Consider the following 17927-nt stretch of genomic DNA (forward strand, 5'->3'; position numbering starts at 1 on the left):
CCAGCTCTCGTTATTGAGCAGTTGGATAGTAAAGTTAGGAGAGATTGCACAGCTGAATTATGACCATTGCTGCACGAAGGAGCCTCACCTGCTTTATGTGGGCTGTAAAAGAAAATGGATAATGACATTTTAAAGACTTCAAAATATGGGAGGCTTAACAGAGAAGTCTGGTGTAGCTGCGTTATGGATGCTGCTTTTGCATAATGGAGCGATGCAAGAGCCGGTCTAGGGGAAATTTAGAGACTTCTCAGTGCTGTGGAGCTAGAGGGAGCTTCAGATTTGCTGTTATAAATTATGAAATGAAATAATAAGTTTGCCGTGAAATGCTGTAACGATTTCCTTGTTCAGTTCTTATGAAATCGATACCTCCCTATGAAGCATTTCAGTTCTGTGGAATCAGCGTTCCCTAACAGCACGGAATAGTTCAGGAGGTTTTGTTAAAACGCACACTTGCAGGAAAAAAAAAAAAACCAACAAAGTCTGGGCTTCATGAGAACAGATCGTGCTGCTGTGTTGGTGTAAGTCCTGGAAATTCAACGTGGCAGCAGCAAATGCCACCGTAGTCTTGGCGTTTGTTGCCCACAGGCTGATCATTGCCCTCGTTGAACGGTAAAGGAGATGCTTTCCCATGGTTTTTCACAGCTCTCACTGAAAACTCTTACCCTTTCCTGGATTCTGGGCCCAAATGCGTTTTGTCTCATTAATACAGCACGAAGCCTTGTGTCCTATCTGTTGTGCTCGCTCTTTGTACAGAAAAACTTGAATCCCTCCTCGGAACTGATAAGAAACTGCCTCAGCACGGTCATCTGCACAGCGTTGCAGCAGATCAAAAGGGCTGTCGGAGCAGAGCTTGGTGGGAGTGGAAAAAGTTGGGTCAGTGGAGCTGGGAGTGGGCTTGGATAAAGCCGAGCCTGTTCCCAAATCTCCCAGGGCAGGGGAGAGCATCGGGGGTGTGATGGGATCACTGCAGAAGCAGCTTTGCTGCTGAGGCTGTAAACCTGCAGCCTTCCTAAACCAAGACAATTTGCAAAGGAGCATTCTGCGTTTATTAGGAAGGAGAGGCAGGTTTTGTCCTAGCACTAGGACGTGTTTTGTTTTTACATGAAACATTTATTTCATGCGTGCATTAATGCCTATTTTCACATCTGTATTTTCAGTATTTCAGCTGTAAGTCGTTTCCAGTCGTGACTGGAGGTTTCTCATTCAATAAACGCAGTAGACTTCAAAACACGTGCAGAAGGTATGGCTGTAAACCCATATTGGTGTCACTGTAGGTCCTGGTTCACAGCAGCACACAGAAACGAGCTGGGAGGTGGCAGGCTGTTTCTCCGGTTATTTCTGCATGGTATGGCAGAAATGGGGATGCTTTTTGGGGAACCACCGCATCTTCCTGAAGTGAGTTGCTCCTCGTAAGGTGTTTGTGCTTCTGCTGTACCTGAGATGAGCCCACGCCTCCTGTGCCGACTCATCTCTTGTTTTTATGGAAATTAATATTTGTGTGCAGGAAAAATTAGCACATTGTACGTGTGCGGATGAAGGGAAGTTTGCGTTGCTGACAGCACGGCAAATAATAGGAAGGGACAAAAACCACAGGAGGTTTTTCCTGTCCATCTGTGCAGTGATGTCTGTGAGGATCTATCTGGCTGATCCACGCTCCAATTCAACAACATTCACGAAAACCACAGCTGAGGTGTAAATCCAAATTTACAAAAACTTCAGCACCTTTTGGTTAAAACATTGTTTGGAGCTTAAAGATTTTGATGGTCTCATTTTACAAATTGGGTGCAAGAGGTGGGAAGGGAGGGTGCACATCCCCGTTTCCAGCAGGAGGCGAGTGCAAGTGGTCATCTCCTGCTTTGTTCCTGTAGCTCCTCGCTTTCTGTGCCTCCAGGTCCTGCAGTTCAGGCTCTCCTCCGTCCTCCAGTGGTCTCTGTACAGGAGCTGGTCTTACATTCTGCACGGCTTACAATGCAGCAGGAGCAGAGCTGAGTTTCGGGCTGTAATTCTGAACTTTTTGCACTCTTACAACTTTTAATTGGGCTGCGGGTTATTGGCAGAATGTGGTTTTGTGGTTTTTCTTTTTTTTTTGATTGAATTGAGTAGTCAGTGTGAATTTTTTGCTGTTCGGCCGCATGTGAGAGAGAGAGGGAGATTTTCTAAGTGTTCAGTGTTCGCCTGGACATAAACAGGTGGATTTCCAGCAGAGACATTTGCATTTGAAAACCTGCTCTAAACGGGCTGGGATTTCCCAGGAGAAGCAGCAGCAGCAGTGAAACGCAGCGATCGATCAGCATAGAATTGGGTGAGCATTTGATGGGCAAAATGTTGTGGTATAGAGACAGGGCCCAAGAATACGTTCTTTGTGGTTTTGTTTCATTCCTGAAAACTGTGACTGAGAGGCTTTTATCATTTAAAAAATAAAATTAATCAGCCACGTTTTGCCTAACCTGGAAAACATCAGCGAGATCCTTTGCAACTGTGCCGGTTTTGTCTGTTTGTTTAATCCCATTTTGATATAAGGAAAACTTTGCAATCATATTTCTCATTTCTGTCTGCTTACACGTCCCAACTTTAAACGTGAAGTAATGCTCCGAGCCACTCCTTTCAGCCGCAGAGCTGGAAGCGTGTAATTTATCGTACAGAAAGATAAACTCCTTTCTTTCTTTCAAGCGGCTCACATTTGCTGTTTTCTTTCTTTCTTAGCTAAGCAAAGCACTCCCTGACTTATCTCAACACTTCAGTCCCGTGCCTCGTTTTGCAGGCCGAGTTCCTCGTGGCGTTTTATTTTATTTTTAAAGTTTATATTAACTCTCAATCTGTTGAGCTGTCCCAGAAATCCGTCTGCAAAGCCATAGAGCGTGAAAAGCCCAAATAAACGCCAATGGGGACACCTGGTGGAGGAGCTGGGAGTTGCCTGCGACACCCTGAATTAACCCCCTGGCCGTGGCAGCGTGAGTTTGCTCCCTGCTGGGGTGTTTTGGGGCACAGCAGCTGCAAGGTGCCTCTCCTCTGCTCACCTGCAGCATCCTGCACCGCTGCAAGGCAGGGGAGGATCTGCAGCAGGCAGCACTCCTGAACTGGACCTGCTCCACATCACGGGAGGTACTCCAGTGTCTTAGGACAGTAATGCGAGGAATTGCTGATGTTTTCCAGCCCACAGCAGAAGTCCTGGTTGTCCTTCAGAGGGAAAAGCCTTGCCTTTACCCCTGGCACAGCTGGGAGAGGCCAGCCTGGCTTCACAAATGAGCTCATGTAAGGAGGAAGCATGAGCTTGCAGGTGGTTTTAGAAACATGCAGGCAATACTCGGATCATCCCTGGGGTGCTACACCTATGTGAGAGGGCATAATGTGGCTTCCAAGCTGCTGATTTCTCTGTACAGTGAAAAAACTATCCAGGGGGACGCTGCAAGACCCCCGTTCGAGGCAGTCGGCTGGGCAGCACGCTTGCACGTGCCCTTCTCCAACTGTGTGCAGCTGCACCATGCCTTAACTGCAGGGAAAATGGTCATGGCTGGTGGTTTTACTCCTAGTTCCTCCAGAGAGCAGGCATTAGCCTCTCCTCGTCTTAGGCAGCAACATATGCAGGGGTTCCAGTGTGCCTTTGGCTTGAACCAGCTGTAGGACATGGGATTATCTGGCTTTTATATTTCTGAGGAGGAGAGGAGGAAAAGAAAGGAATTCTCACAGTTGTGAAGAGGGGAAAATAATTTCTGGCCCTTTGTTTTGATGCAGACTCTTCTGACATGGAGTGAAATTTACAGCCTACTGGTTTTCTCATTGTTTGGGAAAGAAGGAACATATTAATTACAATGCTGCACCAGAGCTGCCAGACAATTAGAAGAGAAAGTGTCTTTGACTTGGACTGTCACAAGTTGGGCAGCAGACTGTGCTTTATTAGGTGTAGCAGGGCGTTATTTGTGTCTAATTCACATTTCAGAATCTGTTCGCTGTGGCAAATTGGAGTTGCAAACCAAGTAAGAATCGCATCCTGTATGGCCCTCTGACTGTCTGTACCCTCTCACAAAATGAGACAAACAATAAATTAGATAGAGACTAATTTTATTTGGTGGCATTTAATATATTAACTTAATTTATAACCTCTTTTTTTTTTTTTTTTTTTTTGGCCATAGGATTAACTCAGGATTGGGCCATTTTAAAACCAGTGCTTGAAGCCAGGTGGCTCAGGGAGATCCCTTTCCTGGTTCAGGTGCTTCAGCTGACTTGGGGATGCAGCAGAGCCGGCTGCAGGCAGTCACTGTGAACAGCAGCCAGGGACAGTCCTGCTCCTCAGCAGGAATATTCCAGCAGAATTTAGGGACTAAACATTCCTTGTTTCTCTTCCTCGCAGAAAACACCTTCTGCAGCGGTGACCATGTGTCGTGGCACAGCCCTTTGGACAACAGTGAATCCAGAATCCAGCACATGTTACTGACAGAAGACCCTCAGATGCAGCCAGTGCAGACTCCTTTTGGGGTCGTTACCTTCCTGCAGGTATGACACCCAGCAGTGCTGGCTCCATCACTTCCTGGGCGTGGAATGCAGCTAACACTGCATTTTATTTAGCTTTGATAAGTCAGATGCTTATTCACTTGTCTTCCACCGTGCTTCCGTGTTTGATTACTATGAATCTCACCTTTGAGGTGTTACCCTGGAGGTGTTCAGTAAGGTGTTACCCTGGAGGTGTTCAGTAAGGATTTTACTGGGATTGAGTAATGGCACACTCAGTTCTCAGGATAGAGGCCTATCTTATGAAGAAAAGGTTTACACCCTGAAACACACCTGGAGTTGAGTATTACCTTAGAGCTCTGAAATTTCAAACACAAACGGGGAAAAAAGCTGAGAGAAACACTTAAAAAATAATAATAATACAGGGCTAAATTCACATTAATGTTATGGCAGTATCAGTGGATGATCCATTGGTTTCAGTTCTAGAAGAGATGTTTTTAGTAGGACTGGCAAATTATTGTAGTTATTTAATGGCCGAACTGTAGCCTGCCACATAGAAATAAGGATTCTTTAGAGGCTACGTGGGTTTGCCTGTACTGATCTGTTTAAGAAAGGTTCAGGTTTGCTTTGCAAATGAAACAACCCTTGTGTATTAACACTGCTGCTCAGTGAGGGGAGCTTCCTTGGCCAAACAGGTTCCATTTTCTCAGTGGTATCCAAGCTTCTCTCGGACAAGGGCTGCTTTGAACTTTTAAAAAATTACATGTGGACTTACTAACGTTAGCAAAAGAGTTGACATAGCAGAGTTGACGCCAACTGCTGATTTTTCCCTGCTCTTTGGAGAAGCTTCAGCCACGTGGGAGAATGCAAGTGTCTGTATTTTACAGCTTAAGCTTCTGTTTATATCCATTAGTGCTCAGCTGTAGTTGCAGCGCATAAAGGGAAGCTCCATTATCACAGACCTGCACAAGGCAACTGCTGAGCAAGGGCAAAGGCTTTCCTGAACCTTCCAATTTGCCCAAAAGTCTGTGTTGTATCAACAAGAAAGAGACGGGTGTGGGGTTAATCAGTACAAGGTGAATTGTAGGGTCTGGAAGCAGAAGGAGAGAGTCAAGCGAAGCAGGGTGATTGCTGGCTGAGTCCCCAGTTAGTGTTGCATTAGTCTGCATCCCTTCTCTAGTGCCCAGCTGGTCAGGATCAAAGGGCAGTCAGCTTGTTGCATCCTGAGGCTGTTGGCCTCCAATCTTCTGCAGCACGTTGGGTTGACTTGTTTTTCCCCTTTGTTTGTTTGATGCTCGTTGTTATGGATTCAGTTTGACCCACGAGGATAAATGATTGCAAAAAGGCAAGAATGAACACAAAATAATTTCCTGTTTAGAGTCTTGCTGTTTGCATGTAATTAGTGAGTAAAGGCGCAGGGAGGGGCGTGCTGAAGTGAGGGTGATTCAGGCTGCTCACGGAGGAAGCCTGGGAGGTGGGTGGGGATGAAGTGAGTTCCCAGGGGCTGGGTCCTGAGAAAGTGAGCTCTGCGAGGGGCAGAGGAGGTAGGGTGCAGAAGTGGGTACGTGCTGACAGGTTTCCATGCAGATCTTGGTCAGTGCAGATACTTGCTTGTGGTGAAGGCACATCGTGTACTCCTGCTTACTGCTCTACAGGACTTAAGTTTTCAATTTTCCTGTTCTCTGATAAAGCACCACTTGAACAGATTCTGACCAAGAATCCAATGTCATTGGGAAAGAAGTCTTGAGAGACAAAGCAGAAGTCCCTGGCTAAAATCTTTTCTCATCCCAGGGGGTGAATCATTGTGTTCCAAAGCACAAGCCAGTGCTTGATGGATCAAAGAAAAAACAAAACCAACTGCCATTCTCTATCAGCTGAAGAATATTTTGCCCCTTCATCTGAAGTGTCTGATCTCAGCTGCTGTGAGAAGGATGTCTGGTATTGTTCAGTGTGGTAGATCTCATCCTGAAGAGCAAACACATCCTGCCTTATGCAGGAAGGCAGAAGTCTGCAGTTGCCTGCAGTGAGGAGTGGATTATGCATTATGTTAGCAGCTCTACTTTGTCGTGGTAGGTGAGATTTAACCAGTCTGCAAACAAAGTCGGTCAAGGATCCATGAGCACCGAAGCGTTCCTTGGTGGCAGTTAGTTTCCTGCCTGATGGAAATTGATGGTTTGTTATTACTTGTGCTCCTAGCAATCGGCCAACAGCACGGTGTTCTGCGTGTACTCAGACCCTAACCTGTCCTGGCTTGGATTCTCTTGTGTGGACTCGATTGAAGTGTGACAACAGACCAGTAAGCCCTGATGTTTCACCAGGCCTTCCTCTTACTTAATTCACACACTCCATGCAACATTAAATCATACATGCCAGGGCACTTCACATGATATTGGGAGGGCAGAAGGAACTGCAGAATCTCTTTGTTGTCTCAGGCTCCTCTTGTCCTCGCTTGTCTCGTTAGTTCAAAGGAATGGTGCTTCTCTGTATCGCTACAGTTTGATCCAGCACCATGTGGCACGTGTTCTTCACAGTTTTCACACAGTTCCCATCTCTGTTTTTATTTCTTCCAGATTGTTGGGGTTTGCACTGAGGAACTGCACGCAGCTCAACAATGGAACGGGCAAGGGATCCTGGAGCTGCTTCGGACTGTGCCAGTGTAAGTGTTCCTGCAGCCCCATACAGAGGGGCATACTGACAGAGAACAATTCAGTTTGTTTTTATCAACAATCTTTAACCGGTTGACGGAACTTATTTAGTCCTGTGCTGTAGCTAGAGATGGGAATTCATTGCAAATCTGCTCGCACACAGATGCTCAGATGGCAGATTAATGCATGTGGAAGTCCACGTGTTCAGGGCGGAACACAATGAGCTTTTACAAGCTAAATTTCCTGTCTTTTGCACCTGCAGCATTTTCCCATTGGTTCTTCCTGAAGGAGCCAAAATAGCTGTCACTGCTGACCTCTCTGAGTAGTTCGAAAGAAAGGGAAGTGAGGGTCTGACTTAGAGTGCCGAGCAAAAGCTTGGGTACTGTCTGAAAGTGAGAAAATCTCTGTCCTGAAGGGCCAATTTGCAGTAGAAAGAGTGTTCACAGGAGTGAAGTTCATCCTGTTATTTCTCCCTTGGCAAAACAAAGATATTGTTGGGTCAAGGAGGAGACGGATTTTAAATATTACGTAATCTGTTGATGCTTTATTTGCTGCCAGGTTGCAACCAAACTTTTTTGATTTGCAGGCATTTGCTTTAAATGCTTTTCTCCTATATTTTGAGATTATTGCAGTGTGGTAGTAGCTCAAAACATTTTAAACAAAGTCGTTTTGAATATGGGCACAACAGTGCAGTCTATAATGCCACCGTGGGCTTTAATTGATTGATTATTTGGAAGAGTCCAGCCTTTGCTGCTGAATTTCTTAAACTTGAACTTTTCCCATTTAGGCACAAGTGCAAATAATTCATGTGATTGCCCTGGAGAAGAGGGAATTTGTCCATCTGCAAGCTTTGTTTCTGGGACCCCAAGACAATAAATGCTGTCTGCAGCTCCCTTGATTCCTCTAAACCAATGCAGATGTAGCACCCCTCTCCCCAGTCTGTTTTCATGTTGGTTTTTGGCTTTTGTGCTGTGGCACAAGCACCTTTCCAAGGATAAAATGAAATCCAGAAATGCGTCTGATTCAAAGGCAAAGCTGCAAACTGCTGAGCTGCTGATACGGAGCTAGGGGAAAAGGCTCTTGCGTCCCAGTGAGGAACTGAAGCAGGTGGCACTTCTGCAGTTACAAATTAACAGCTTCCAAAGTGATGTGAAAAAAGAGTAGTTACCGATGCATCCGAAAACCTATAAAATATTAACCTTTATTGGTCTGGCTGCAAGTGCTTTAGGAGTCTAACACAGACAGGGCCAGAGGAGGGGGCTTTTGACTGCAATAACAAAGTGTCTCATGAAAAAAAAAAAAGAAAAACAACTCTGGTGATTTCACAAGACTTCGGTTTTTATTTCAAAAAGCTTGTTTTGAGGCTGATTTCTCCAGCCTGGGTGCACTGTGACCCAGACTAAAGTCCCCAAGTAGTTCATCTTCACAGTAATCTTTCTATCGCCTCTGTTGGGGTACATCTTGACCCTTCCAGCTTTCATTGCTAGCGAAAACAAGGATTTTGCTGAACCATCTGAGTACTCAGCCATTAAGTACCATCTGGGCGGAATGTCTATTGTGAGGATGTTCATCAGAGCAATGAGCTTTTTATGGTGCTGAACATGACTGCTGATCTCAGCAAAAAGGGAAGTCCCATTGGGACCCAGCTGCATCTTCAGATGCTTAGGAGAGGTGTAAATCTTGACCCATGCCTTGCTGATCTCTCATATACCTGTATCTCATATACCAGGTTACGTTGGACTTCTCAGTCCCAATTCAGTTACCTATAAAACTCACTTAAGTCTTGCACGAGGAAGTGGGTCCACACAGGGGATAGCCTGCATCAATCTAGACTGCCCTGTAGGACTTTGTGGTGCCAGACACCAGGCAAGAAACAGGTCACGGAGGGCTTTCATTCCTAGCTAAAGCCTTGTTTGGTTCATTGCCTTTCTTTCTTTGTAGAGCTGGAGGACCCTGGCTGATAACAGATATGCGAAGAGGAGAAACGATATTTGAAATCGACCCACATCTGCAAGTATGTCTTTAGTTAATAAAACATCACGTCTTTTGTGGTAGCCAGGGAGAACGGGTTTAATGGCATAAACCAGTTTTATTATTTTCTGTAAAGGTGCTGAGATCTTCTCAATTTTTGCAGTAATCTCAGAACAGTCTTAGAGACTGTTTGCTGGCTCAGAAGTGGTTCAAGAGTGCTCATATTCTGCCCCCAGTGGATGGTGGCTTTAGGAGGAAATGAAGAGAAGCTAGGCCAAGAAAACATGATCTCGTGTATGAGACCAATTAGTAAGATTTGTGGCATGGTTAAGAAAGAAGGAAAACAAATGATGAAGAGTATAGGACAGTATCCACTTTAGAGATGGTAGAGCAGGAACTTCCTCGTTTGTTTTATATGGAAGCATAAGGAGAAATAAGACACAAAAATCAAAACAAGTAGTTTTTATTTCTTAGCAAATGAGACAGCATAGCTCATTCCTGTAGGATGTCACTTGAGGCCAAGTAGTCAGCATGATCTGAAAAGCTATGGCGAGCCAAAAGCCTCTCATGACGTTATTAATAATATGTGCAGGAAGGTCTGTTAAACCTGCTTCAGAGCTGAAGTTGTGAATTTCCCAAGTTTAAAGATAAGATCAGGACCTCTGTGGAGGGCTTACCTCCATCCCGCAACCTACCACCGATTCGTGTGCTTGGGAAGCAGTTCTGTGCCCCTTCAGCAGAGCTGTGGGACTGGAGAGCAGGGGTCCAAGGCAAATCCAGCGTGGTGCTGACCTCGTTTTGGTGACTCACGGAGTATTTCCCTTTAACAGAGAACTTATGGCGTAGCCTGGTAAGGCACGTGCATATGTGCACGTTTTGTACAAGCTCTTGCGTTCGCTTATGGTCTGTGTGTCTGTATCTGATTACCCCCAGTTGCCTCACAGCATCTTTTAATTTGAAAGCTCAGGAAGGAAACCAAATTCTACTTTTACTGTTCTGAAGAGTTTGCTCATCCAAAATAACAACCCCAGCCTGAGAGAGGGAAAAAAAATGCTCCGCCAATGTCCCACAGTGTGGGAGCGAATACGACTGCAAGTTTTTCACGCGAGAGTTTTCAGGCTCTTCAGAATTTCGCCTGTGTGCCCTCTCCCCTCCTGGAGGGTGTTGTCTGCTCTCTGCAGCAGCGGTGATTCCTCACGATAACAGGGTTTTCTTCAATTTACTGTAAATGAGAAGTGGCTGGGCTTACTGGAATCTGAGTCAGCCAAGGCAAGTTAAGGCAAATAAAGAGTACTTCTGCCTCACCAGCGTGTCCTGCCACTGACGGCTGCTCCGTCTGTGGTCTTTCCGGACTTCCTCACATTAAAACATTCCTGTTTCTGTTCTCTCTTGCTCTTTCAACAATGAGTATGCGCAGGTGTGCGCTGCTCCTTCCTGCCACGCTCCTACAGACTGCGGGGAGACACGGAGCAAAATCTGCAGGGACAGGTCCCGAAAAGAGCCCAAAACCTGACCGTGGGCTGGGCTGGGCCAGCCCTCCTGCCCACAATTAGTGGGCGAAGGATGAAGTGTCATTCCCCTGGCATTTTTGGTGGTGTTAAACAGCATGTGGGAGCTGAAAGGCACATAGGTGGAGGCGAGGGGGGGGAGAAAATGACTTCCCAGGGCGCGGGTAGAGCTCGTTGTGAGGCTGCTTTGTCTCTGGTGGGAATGGGTTGAGGCCTAAACCCAGGCCTGGCAGCAGCAGCTGTACTTTCTGTTCGAAGTCGCTGCGAATGGATCCCAACGAAGATGTCATCCCAGGATGTCGGCAATTAACGCTGTGGCAGCGCTGGCTGCTTTCTGTGCAGCCAGGCTTCCCTGTAGGCCGCTCACATTTCCCTGGCAGCGCCGTCAAGCAGTCCCTGTCGGTCCCCAGCTCTGTGCTGATTCTCTGTCTTAGCAGCTATCTCAGAAGAGAATAAAGCTGATTTGAATTTCCTGAGTTGTGGTTGCTGCTCTGCGGGTCACGCTGCAGTGCTCTGGCTCGTTTAGAAAGGGATCAGTGGCTTAGAAGAGCCTCGGAGCATCCCTCCCACATGCTGAGAGGAAAATGGGACAGAAACATCCTTTCTTTGAGGAAGGGAAAAGCTGAACCTCCTTTGCCCTGGGCTCCTCCAACCTCCTGCTCAGGCTGCCCTGAAAGGGAGGAAGAAGAGCCCCTCAGCCCAGGCACATCCTCACTGGCTGGGAATGGGGGAAAAAGCACTGCTTTTCCCCAAACTGAGACCCTGTGTTGGTTATTTCCTCTTATTTTCTCCCCCTTCTACATCAGTGCTTACAAACACAGGCAGCCTGAGGCCAGCTCGTTCCCATCAGCTCCCCTTGATCTCCAAGGGATGCCAGCAGAGCAGCGCTTCTTCCCCCCGAGGAAGTGCTCTGCAGAGCAGCTGAGAGGCAGACGGGGGCTGCAGAACATCCCTCTCCCCCAGAACATCCCTCTCCCCCTCCCCGAGGCGTCGTGCTGTGCTGCGAGCGGGGCCTCTGGCTGCGGGGATGGAGCGGCACATCCCAGAGACGTCCAGCTGGAGTCCTCGGGGCCCTTCATCTCCCTGCTCAAGGGCAAGTCTGGTGGCCCTCCTTCGCTTCCCAACCTCTGGAATAAAAAACCAACCACGCTGACAAAATCCCCAGCTGATTTGGAGCCTCTCAGAGCGCCGGGGAGGGCTCCCCGAAGGGCCACGTGGTAAATCTCGCTCAGAGCATCACCAGCATATGCAGAATCAGATGCAGGGCTTGTTTTTTTTTTTTCACAACTTCTATTTCTGGGCTAAACAACTAATTCTGTGTTTAGCATGTAACAAAAGAAAATTCCAGCCGCTGTATTATTTCTCAGATTTTCCCATTCCTTTTTCATAGAAGCCAGTTTTCCCCTGACGCCAGAGGAAGAGCCCGGCGAGTAGCCTTCTTCCAGGGAGAGAGACGGAAGGAAGGCAGTCTCTTGAATACTTAAGCCAGGACTGCTGTGGTCTTACCCCCCTCTGCCTCCCTTCTTGGGCCAGAGAAGCCAGTTCAGGAAGGTGAAAAAGCTGCAAAAAAAAAAAAAAAAAACAGTCAGTTGGCTGAGGGGAAGGGGTAGGAGCACATGGAGGAGGGTGGGACTGCAGCCGCTGCGAATTACATCAGCTTCAAACGCTGTGCAACCACACCCAGAGCGCTCGTGCTTATCTCTGAGCTGCTCAAATCCCCTCTTGGATGGTCACAAGAGCAAGCAAGGCTCTTTGTAGGGTACAGTGGCTACAGCTGGGCAGGGGGAGGAGTGTGTGAGGGTTTTAGCTTGGAAACTGCTTCTTGGGGAACAGACTTTGCAAAGCACTGAATGCTCCCACGGTCTCTTGACTCCAGTGGCAAGGTCAAACCCGAGGCTAGGAATATTGAGCAGCAAGGTCTGCTCCTGTCGTGTGGGACACAGCTCTGCTCTTCCCTCAAATCTGCGAAGTTTCTGTCCTGCGAGCAGCGGGACTTACCGCGTATTTTGAGGTGACCCAGCTGGATGTAGTGGGATGGGGATCACTGCTATGAGAAGTGACACCCCTGCAGAACAGAGGAAAACGAGCCGGATTTATTCAATGCCAGGAGAGAGGTGCCAGTGTAAGAGCAGCCCTTCCTCGGTGTAACCCAGCCCTGTCTGTTCAGCTCAACATTACCCCCTTGTGGGAAATGGGTGGAAATTCAGAGGAACGAGTTCCCATTAGGTAGGTGTCTGCTGGAGGTTTTGGGTGCAGCTCAGGGGCCAGTCTTGCTGGCAACAGATACAGGTGTCCTTGAAAAAATGCGCGGTGTCTGAGAGCATCCAGCTGCTCGGTGGTGGTGTGTGACACCAAACGGTGCTTTACATGCTTGGAAAGTCCAACTTGCAAGGGAGGGAGCTTGTGTGTTTTGATTTTGACACTTGCATATGGACCAGTGTCTCCTTGCACATCTGTCCTCAACTGAACAGACCAGCACAGTACAAAGCAGTCATTGTATGGGCAGTTTGCAAATGGTGAACTCTTAGGAACCATGGGTCTCCGTGTGAACTTTTTGTTGTGGGACTCTTTGGTAAGCTTGGGAAAGGGTCCTAGTTATTTGTGGGGTTGTAATCAGTGGCATGTAACAGGTAGACTGAGAAGTTTTGCTTCGTATAGGAGTATGTAACTCACCTTTGAGTAGGTGTTAACGTAGAAGCAACCTGGTATCCCCCAGAACTCTCATTTTCACCTCTGTCTTTCCCTGATTTATGCCCTTGAGCACCCCAGAGGGAAGAAGGGAGGAAAAGCTAGGGGTGCAGCTCAGCCTGCCACGAAGGTTGTTCCAGCTCACATCAGCTGCAAGATTTGGCTCAGTGTCTGGTCATCCTTAGCTGATATATCGAAGCCCAGGGGCTGGCAGCAGAGGGGCAGATGTAGGAGCTGCTGACGGCAGCCGTGCTCGTGCTGCATGGAGCCAGGGTGGGTTCCGGCTCAGGGTCAAGTCACACCCAAAAAAGTCGTGGGGTTTTGGATCTTTTCAAGCAGGAGAGAGTCGACAAAGGGATTGAGACAGATGGCTCAAACCTGAGCGGAGTGAGTGCCAAATGTGCCTGGGACGATCTCAGCCGGCCCCCCGAGGATGATGAAGACAGCAGGAGCATTTGCATTGGGACCCAGCCGCGGCGGCTCTCCGGGAAAGGTAAGAGGACCTGGGCTGAGTCGCTGTCATGGCCTTTTGCCCTGTTTTCTGACTGGTCTGGGCAGCATTGTGGGGTTCATTTAAAAAAATAAAATAAAATCAGCACTCATGCTAGAAGGCTCAGTATGTCTCAGGAACAAAATAAATTTTGGTGTGGCCTCTTTGAGGAAGACAGGAGGTAAGGAGATCTTTGCATTGTTTTCTTTAAATGCGTCTTTCAGGTTTTAGGCTATTCGTAATCTAAATCTGCAAAGTTAAGCTGAGAACTGGGTGAAACCAGGGCTGTTAGCACCTGCAGGGTGACACAACTGCATTTTCCCAGGCTGTGTTTCCTTTTTAACTTTGTCACTTCTTGGGTGGCACAATGGACTGACGCTGCATGTTGCTGTAGCTGAACTCAAGTGAATCTTGCAAATACAGAACTCTGGAAAGAAAAAAATAAATACGGTGGAGTTCCCCTTTGCAGTGAGATGCTGTGTCAGGGCGCAGATGTTGTGGCCATTAAGCATGCCTGAAATTGCTATCTTTCAAATGGGCAAAGTAACATAAAATTTGAGGGTTTGAGATTTCTTGGACTTAATGATGTTTTCCTTAAGAACGGTATCTTAAGTCCATGATAGCCAGTTTTTAAATCCATGGTTTAAAACAACCAACCAGCCCTATATGGATATATGGATCTGTCTGGCTTCTGTGCATATATTTTGGACGGCACTGGATCTAAAAGGACTAGGCAGTATTCTTCCTCAGCCGTGCAAATGCAGAGCCTGGGACAGGCATAGATGATATTTGTATGTCGTATCCTTCAAAAGGTTTTGAAATCATTTGGATATTTTTTCCTCCACTTTTATTATCAAAAAAGGTCAGGAAACTTCTAAGCAAGTGAAGATAGCATCCTGTTAAAGTATTTGGCCAATCAACATCACAGGAAAACGAAAAAGCAAGCACGCTGCATCTGAGCTGCATAATTTGCATTTTATTTTCACACGTGAGCTGGAGGCTGAAGTTTACCCTGCATAAAATGACTTTCTTCTTGCAAATCTGATTGTAAATGAATCATCAGATTTACAAAGCCATTTGCAAAAGCTGCAGGATCTCCTTGCCCTCGTTTGGTGAAGGAGCAAACTCCCTTTATGCCTAATGAGAAAAGCGACTTCCAGCACAAAGGCTGGCTGTGTCAGGAGGTTCTGCAAGAGCTTCAGGTACAGCGAACACCTCCTTTATGAAAAGATACAAAACTACCCAGAATTTTCTCGTTGGGAAAAGCTTCCAGTTCTCCTTGCTTGACATAACGTTGCAACCCAAAACATGAGAATTCAGGCTGACTTTATAAAGTGAAGTAACTGCTGAGGTGCAGGAAGGGCCATTAAGAATTCACCTGTAGTATTTCTTTATTTCGTTCTGAAGGGGAAGAGTTTAGTTGAAATACACCGTAGAGACAGGCCGTTTAAGAAAAGCTGGTGTTTCCTTGTGTTATGTGATGTTTCTGGGGACTCTGAGTCACACTACAAAAATTCTCTTTGCAGATACAGAACAAATCAGGGAGACTTTGCGGAGAGGGCTTGAGATTAACAGCAAACCTGTTCTACCTCCAATAAATGCACAAAGACAGAATGGGTTGAACCATGACCGAGCACCGTAAGTTTCGTCATGCATTCTCAGGTGGTGGGAGGAGGAATGCTAAGAGCTCAGACTGGAAAACTCAGTTAAAGCTGGGTGGGAAAAGGCTTGGCAGGCAGAGAAAAAAGCTGATAGCAAACACTTGCAAAGGGCAAAGACAAAGGAAGAATCAGAATGGTTTGGGTTGGAAGGGACCTTACAGACCATCTAATTCCAGCCCCCTGCCATTGGCTGGACTGAGCCCTATAAAATGTACTGTCAAAAAGTCTTGAGGTATCCAAAGAGCTAGGTGGCATAGGTGAGCATTTGCTGATATTTTTGCCTGCACGTTTTGTTTCCAAGCTCATAGTTAGAGACCTTTTGATTAAAACATTGATATTTTTAAGGTGACTTTGGTCTTGCCTAAGCAGGCAGGTACTGTCAGTGATCACCTGCCAGTTATCACCCTCACATCTAATGGTCTGTACACTAACAGGTGAGTAAAGTGGGACTAGGTGGGCCTGGAGATCTGTCCTCATTTGTGAATTTTGGCTGCAGTAAATCTGTAGGAAATTACCTGTGGTTTCAAGCCATCAGCAGTATCTTCAGTCTTTTTGTGTTTCTTCCATTTTAGGCTGGTTACTGTACTAGTTTAATCTCTTCCATAAATCATAATGTTCTCATCGAAGTGATGCAGAAAGGCATGTATCTTTCCCGTACTCTTTTTGTCTTGGTATTTTCTAGTCTCCTGTGAACATCTGTGCTTTCTTGCTTTAAGAGTAAAGATCATCATGAAATCAGCTCTTTCCTGTAGTGCCAGGCAGGAGCAGCACCTTGCTCTGTTTCAATTCCAGTTTCGTTCTTGATCAAGCATTTCACAGAAAAAATACTGCTCATACTTAATTAGGACTCTGGTGTCCTTTCTTGTTCCATTTTCTGGGTGACCTCTGATTTAATTTGCTTATAAATAATTCTGGGTACTTTGGGAAAGTATTATATCAATTGCTGATATTGTGTACTAATACGTAAGATGAGATATTGGTGCTTATAAAATTAAAAAAAAAATTATCAGGTGGTTTTAGTATTGTTTTAGTAATGTTATTTTTGATATGTAGTAATTATACAGAGCCAGATTCTTACCTGACTCTGATTCTGAGTAGTACTTCTCTGCCTGAAGGTTGGTCCCGTTGGCCCCACTGAAAAAAGCAGATGATATCATCTCATTTGCAAGAATCAATCACTGCCAGCCTTAGAAGTACTGAGCAGGATTTCTCACTGATGCCAGGCTCCCGCATAAATCTGCATGGCAGTAAAAGCTCTCTGTTTGCAGCAGCTGGGAGAGACCAGAAACATTTTGGGTGTTCATCAGGACAAGGGAGGCAGCCGATGGGTAAGCCACAATGCTGGGAGGCAGTTGTTGCTTAGATAAGAAAGCTGTCTGCTATTCAGGGTATGATAAACAGAGGTGTGCTCAAGACAGAGTGCTGAAATGTTCGTAGAGGTCTGTGATGGAGCACACAAATATTTACCTGAGTTTTTAGCTGTTCTGAGACAGAGAGGAAGGCAGGTCAAATTCAGAGCTTCGCATCCACGATAGCACCCTTTGTAGCAAGGCTCTTACCTGTAGCAGCTGCACACCCATCCTCCATGAAGCACGGCTGGTAGGAATGGCTGGTTCCCAGTGTTTGTCTCCTGGAAGATCAATACCTTGCTCTGAGGTCTGTGGCTGCTGCTGTGGAAGCTGATAGCTAGCCTGGTTCTCCATAACAGCATTGCTGTTAGGGAAAGAGAGCTATCAGGCTGCTCTGTGTCTTACTGGTGGTCACTCTGGTTAACATCTGATCTCCTCAACTTAAACAGCGGTGTGCCCTAATACCTCCTTCCTATCTCCTCTCTGACTACTTTTAGAGGAGTTTGGGAAAGGTCTTTTTCGACTCGTGCAGTGGTTTTTCTTCTCTAGTTTGTGTAACAGATGCAGCGGGACTTGTTTGATGCGTTGTCCTCCCTGAGATGGGTGATTTGTAGCGTCAAGCAGTCTTTACTCATAACTTCTAACTAACCTGTAGTTAAATCAGACCTGATGATTACCCTTTAGTGAAAACTTACCAGTCAACATTTTTTCCAGCACACTATGGTACAGGTGAAGCAGCAGAGGAAGATCTTACCAGCACTTGGCCTTTCTCAATGTACTGTCTCTGCATCAGCATTTGAGCAAGGTTGGACAACCTGCTCTAACCACACGTACATGGTCTGGAGTCTCTTGTCTCCCACTGCTGCAGGGGGATGTAGCTCAGGAGTTCAGTTTTTGCGTGTAGTTATATATCTCCATCCACATTCCCTTTGGGTACTTGCTGGGGTTAAACCACAACACTGCTGCAAAGGCTGAGACCTGCAAGACAAAACCCAGTGCAGATACAGTAACATCCCAGGACTTAGAGGCACCTGAGAAGGACAGCTCTGCACATGGATCTCATCCTTCTGGTGCGATCCTGCTCGGGCCTGGTAGAGCTGGGTCTCAGTTCTGGCCTTCCCTGTGAATCTTGTGTAACGAAAGGCAAGTCGTCCAGCTATTGAGCTTCA

At 46.5% G+C, this 17927-nt stretch overlaps 1 protein-coding gene across 5 annotated transcripts in view; it reads left to right on the forward strand.

Moving 5' to 3' along the window:
* Window positions 1–17927, forward strand: part of SUFU (SUFU negative regulator of hedgehog signaling) — an 83930-nt gene that overhangs the window by 35650 nt on the left and 30353 nt on the right. For 4 of the 5 annotated variants that reach the window (XR_014695103.1, XR_014695104.1, XM_084526266.1 and 1 more), the window contains exons 4-8: window positions 4349–4491; window positions 7017–7102; window positions 9033–9105; window positions 13595–13751; window positions 15275–15386. Coding sequence is in view for 3 of the 5 variants with exons in the window: in XM_084526266.1 (XP_084382392.1) it covers window positions 4349–4491; window positions 7017–7102; window positions 9033–9105; window positions 13595–13751; window positions 15275–15386 (571 nt within the window). In the remaining 2 variants the exon portion in view is untranslated. The remainder of the gene's footprint in view (window positions 1–4348; window positions 4492–7016; window positions 7103–9032; window positions 9106–13594; window positions 13752–15274; window positions 15387–17927) is intronic. The other variant, XM_084526267.1, reaches the window with a different exon arrangement.

Source organism: Aythya ferina (genome assembly GCF_964211825.1).
Source record: "Aythya ferina genome assembly, chromosome: 7".
Lineage (NCBI taxonomy): Eukaryota > Metazoa > Chordata > Aves > Anseriformes > Anatidae > Aythya > Aythya ferina.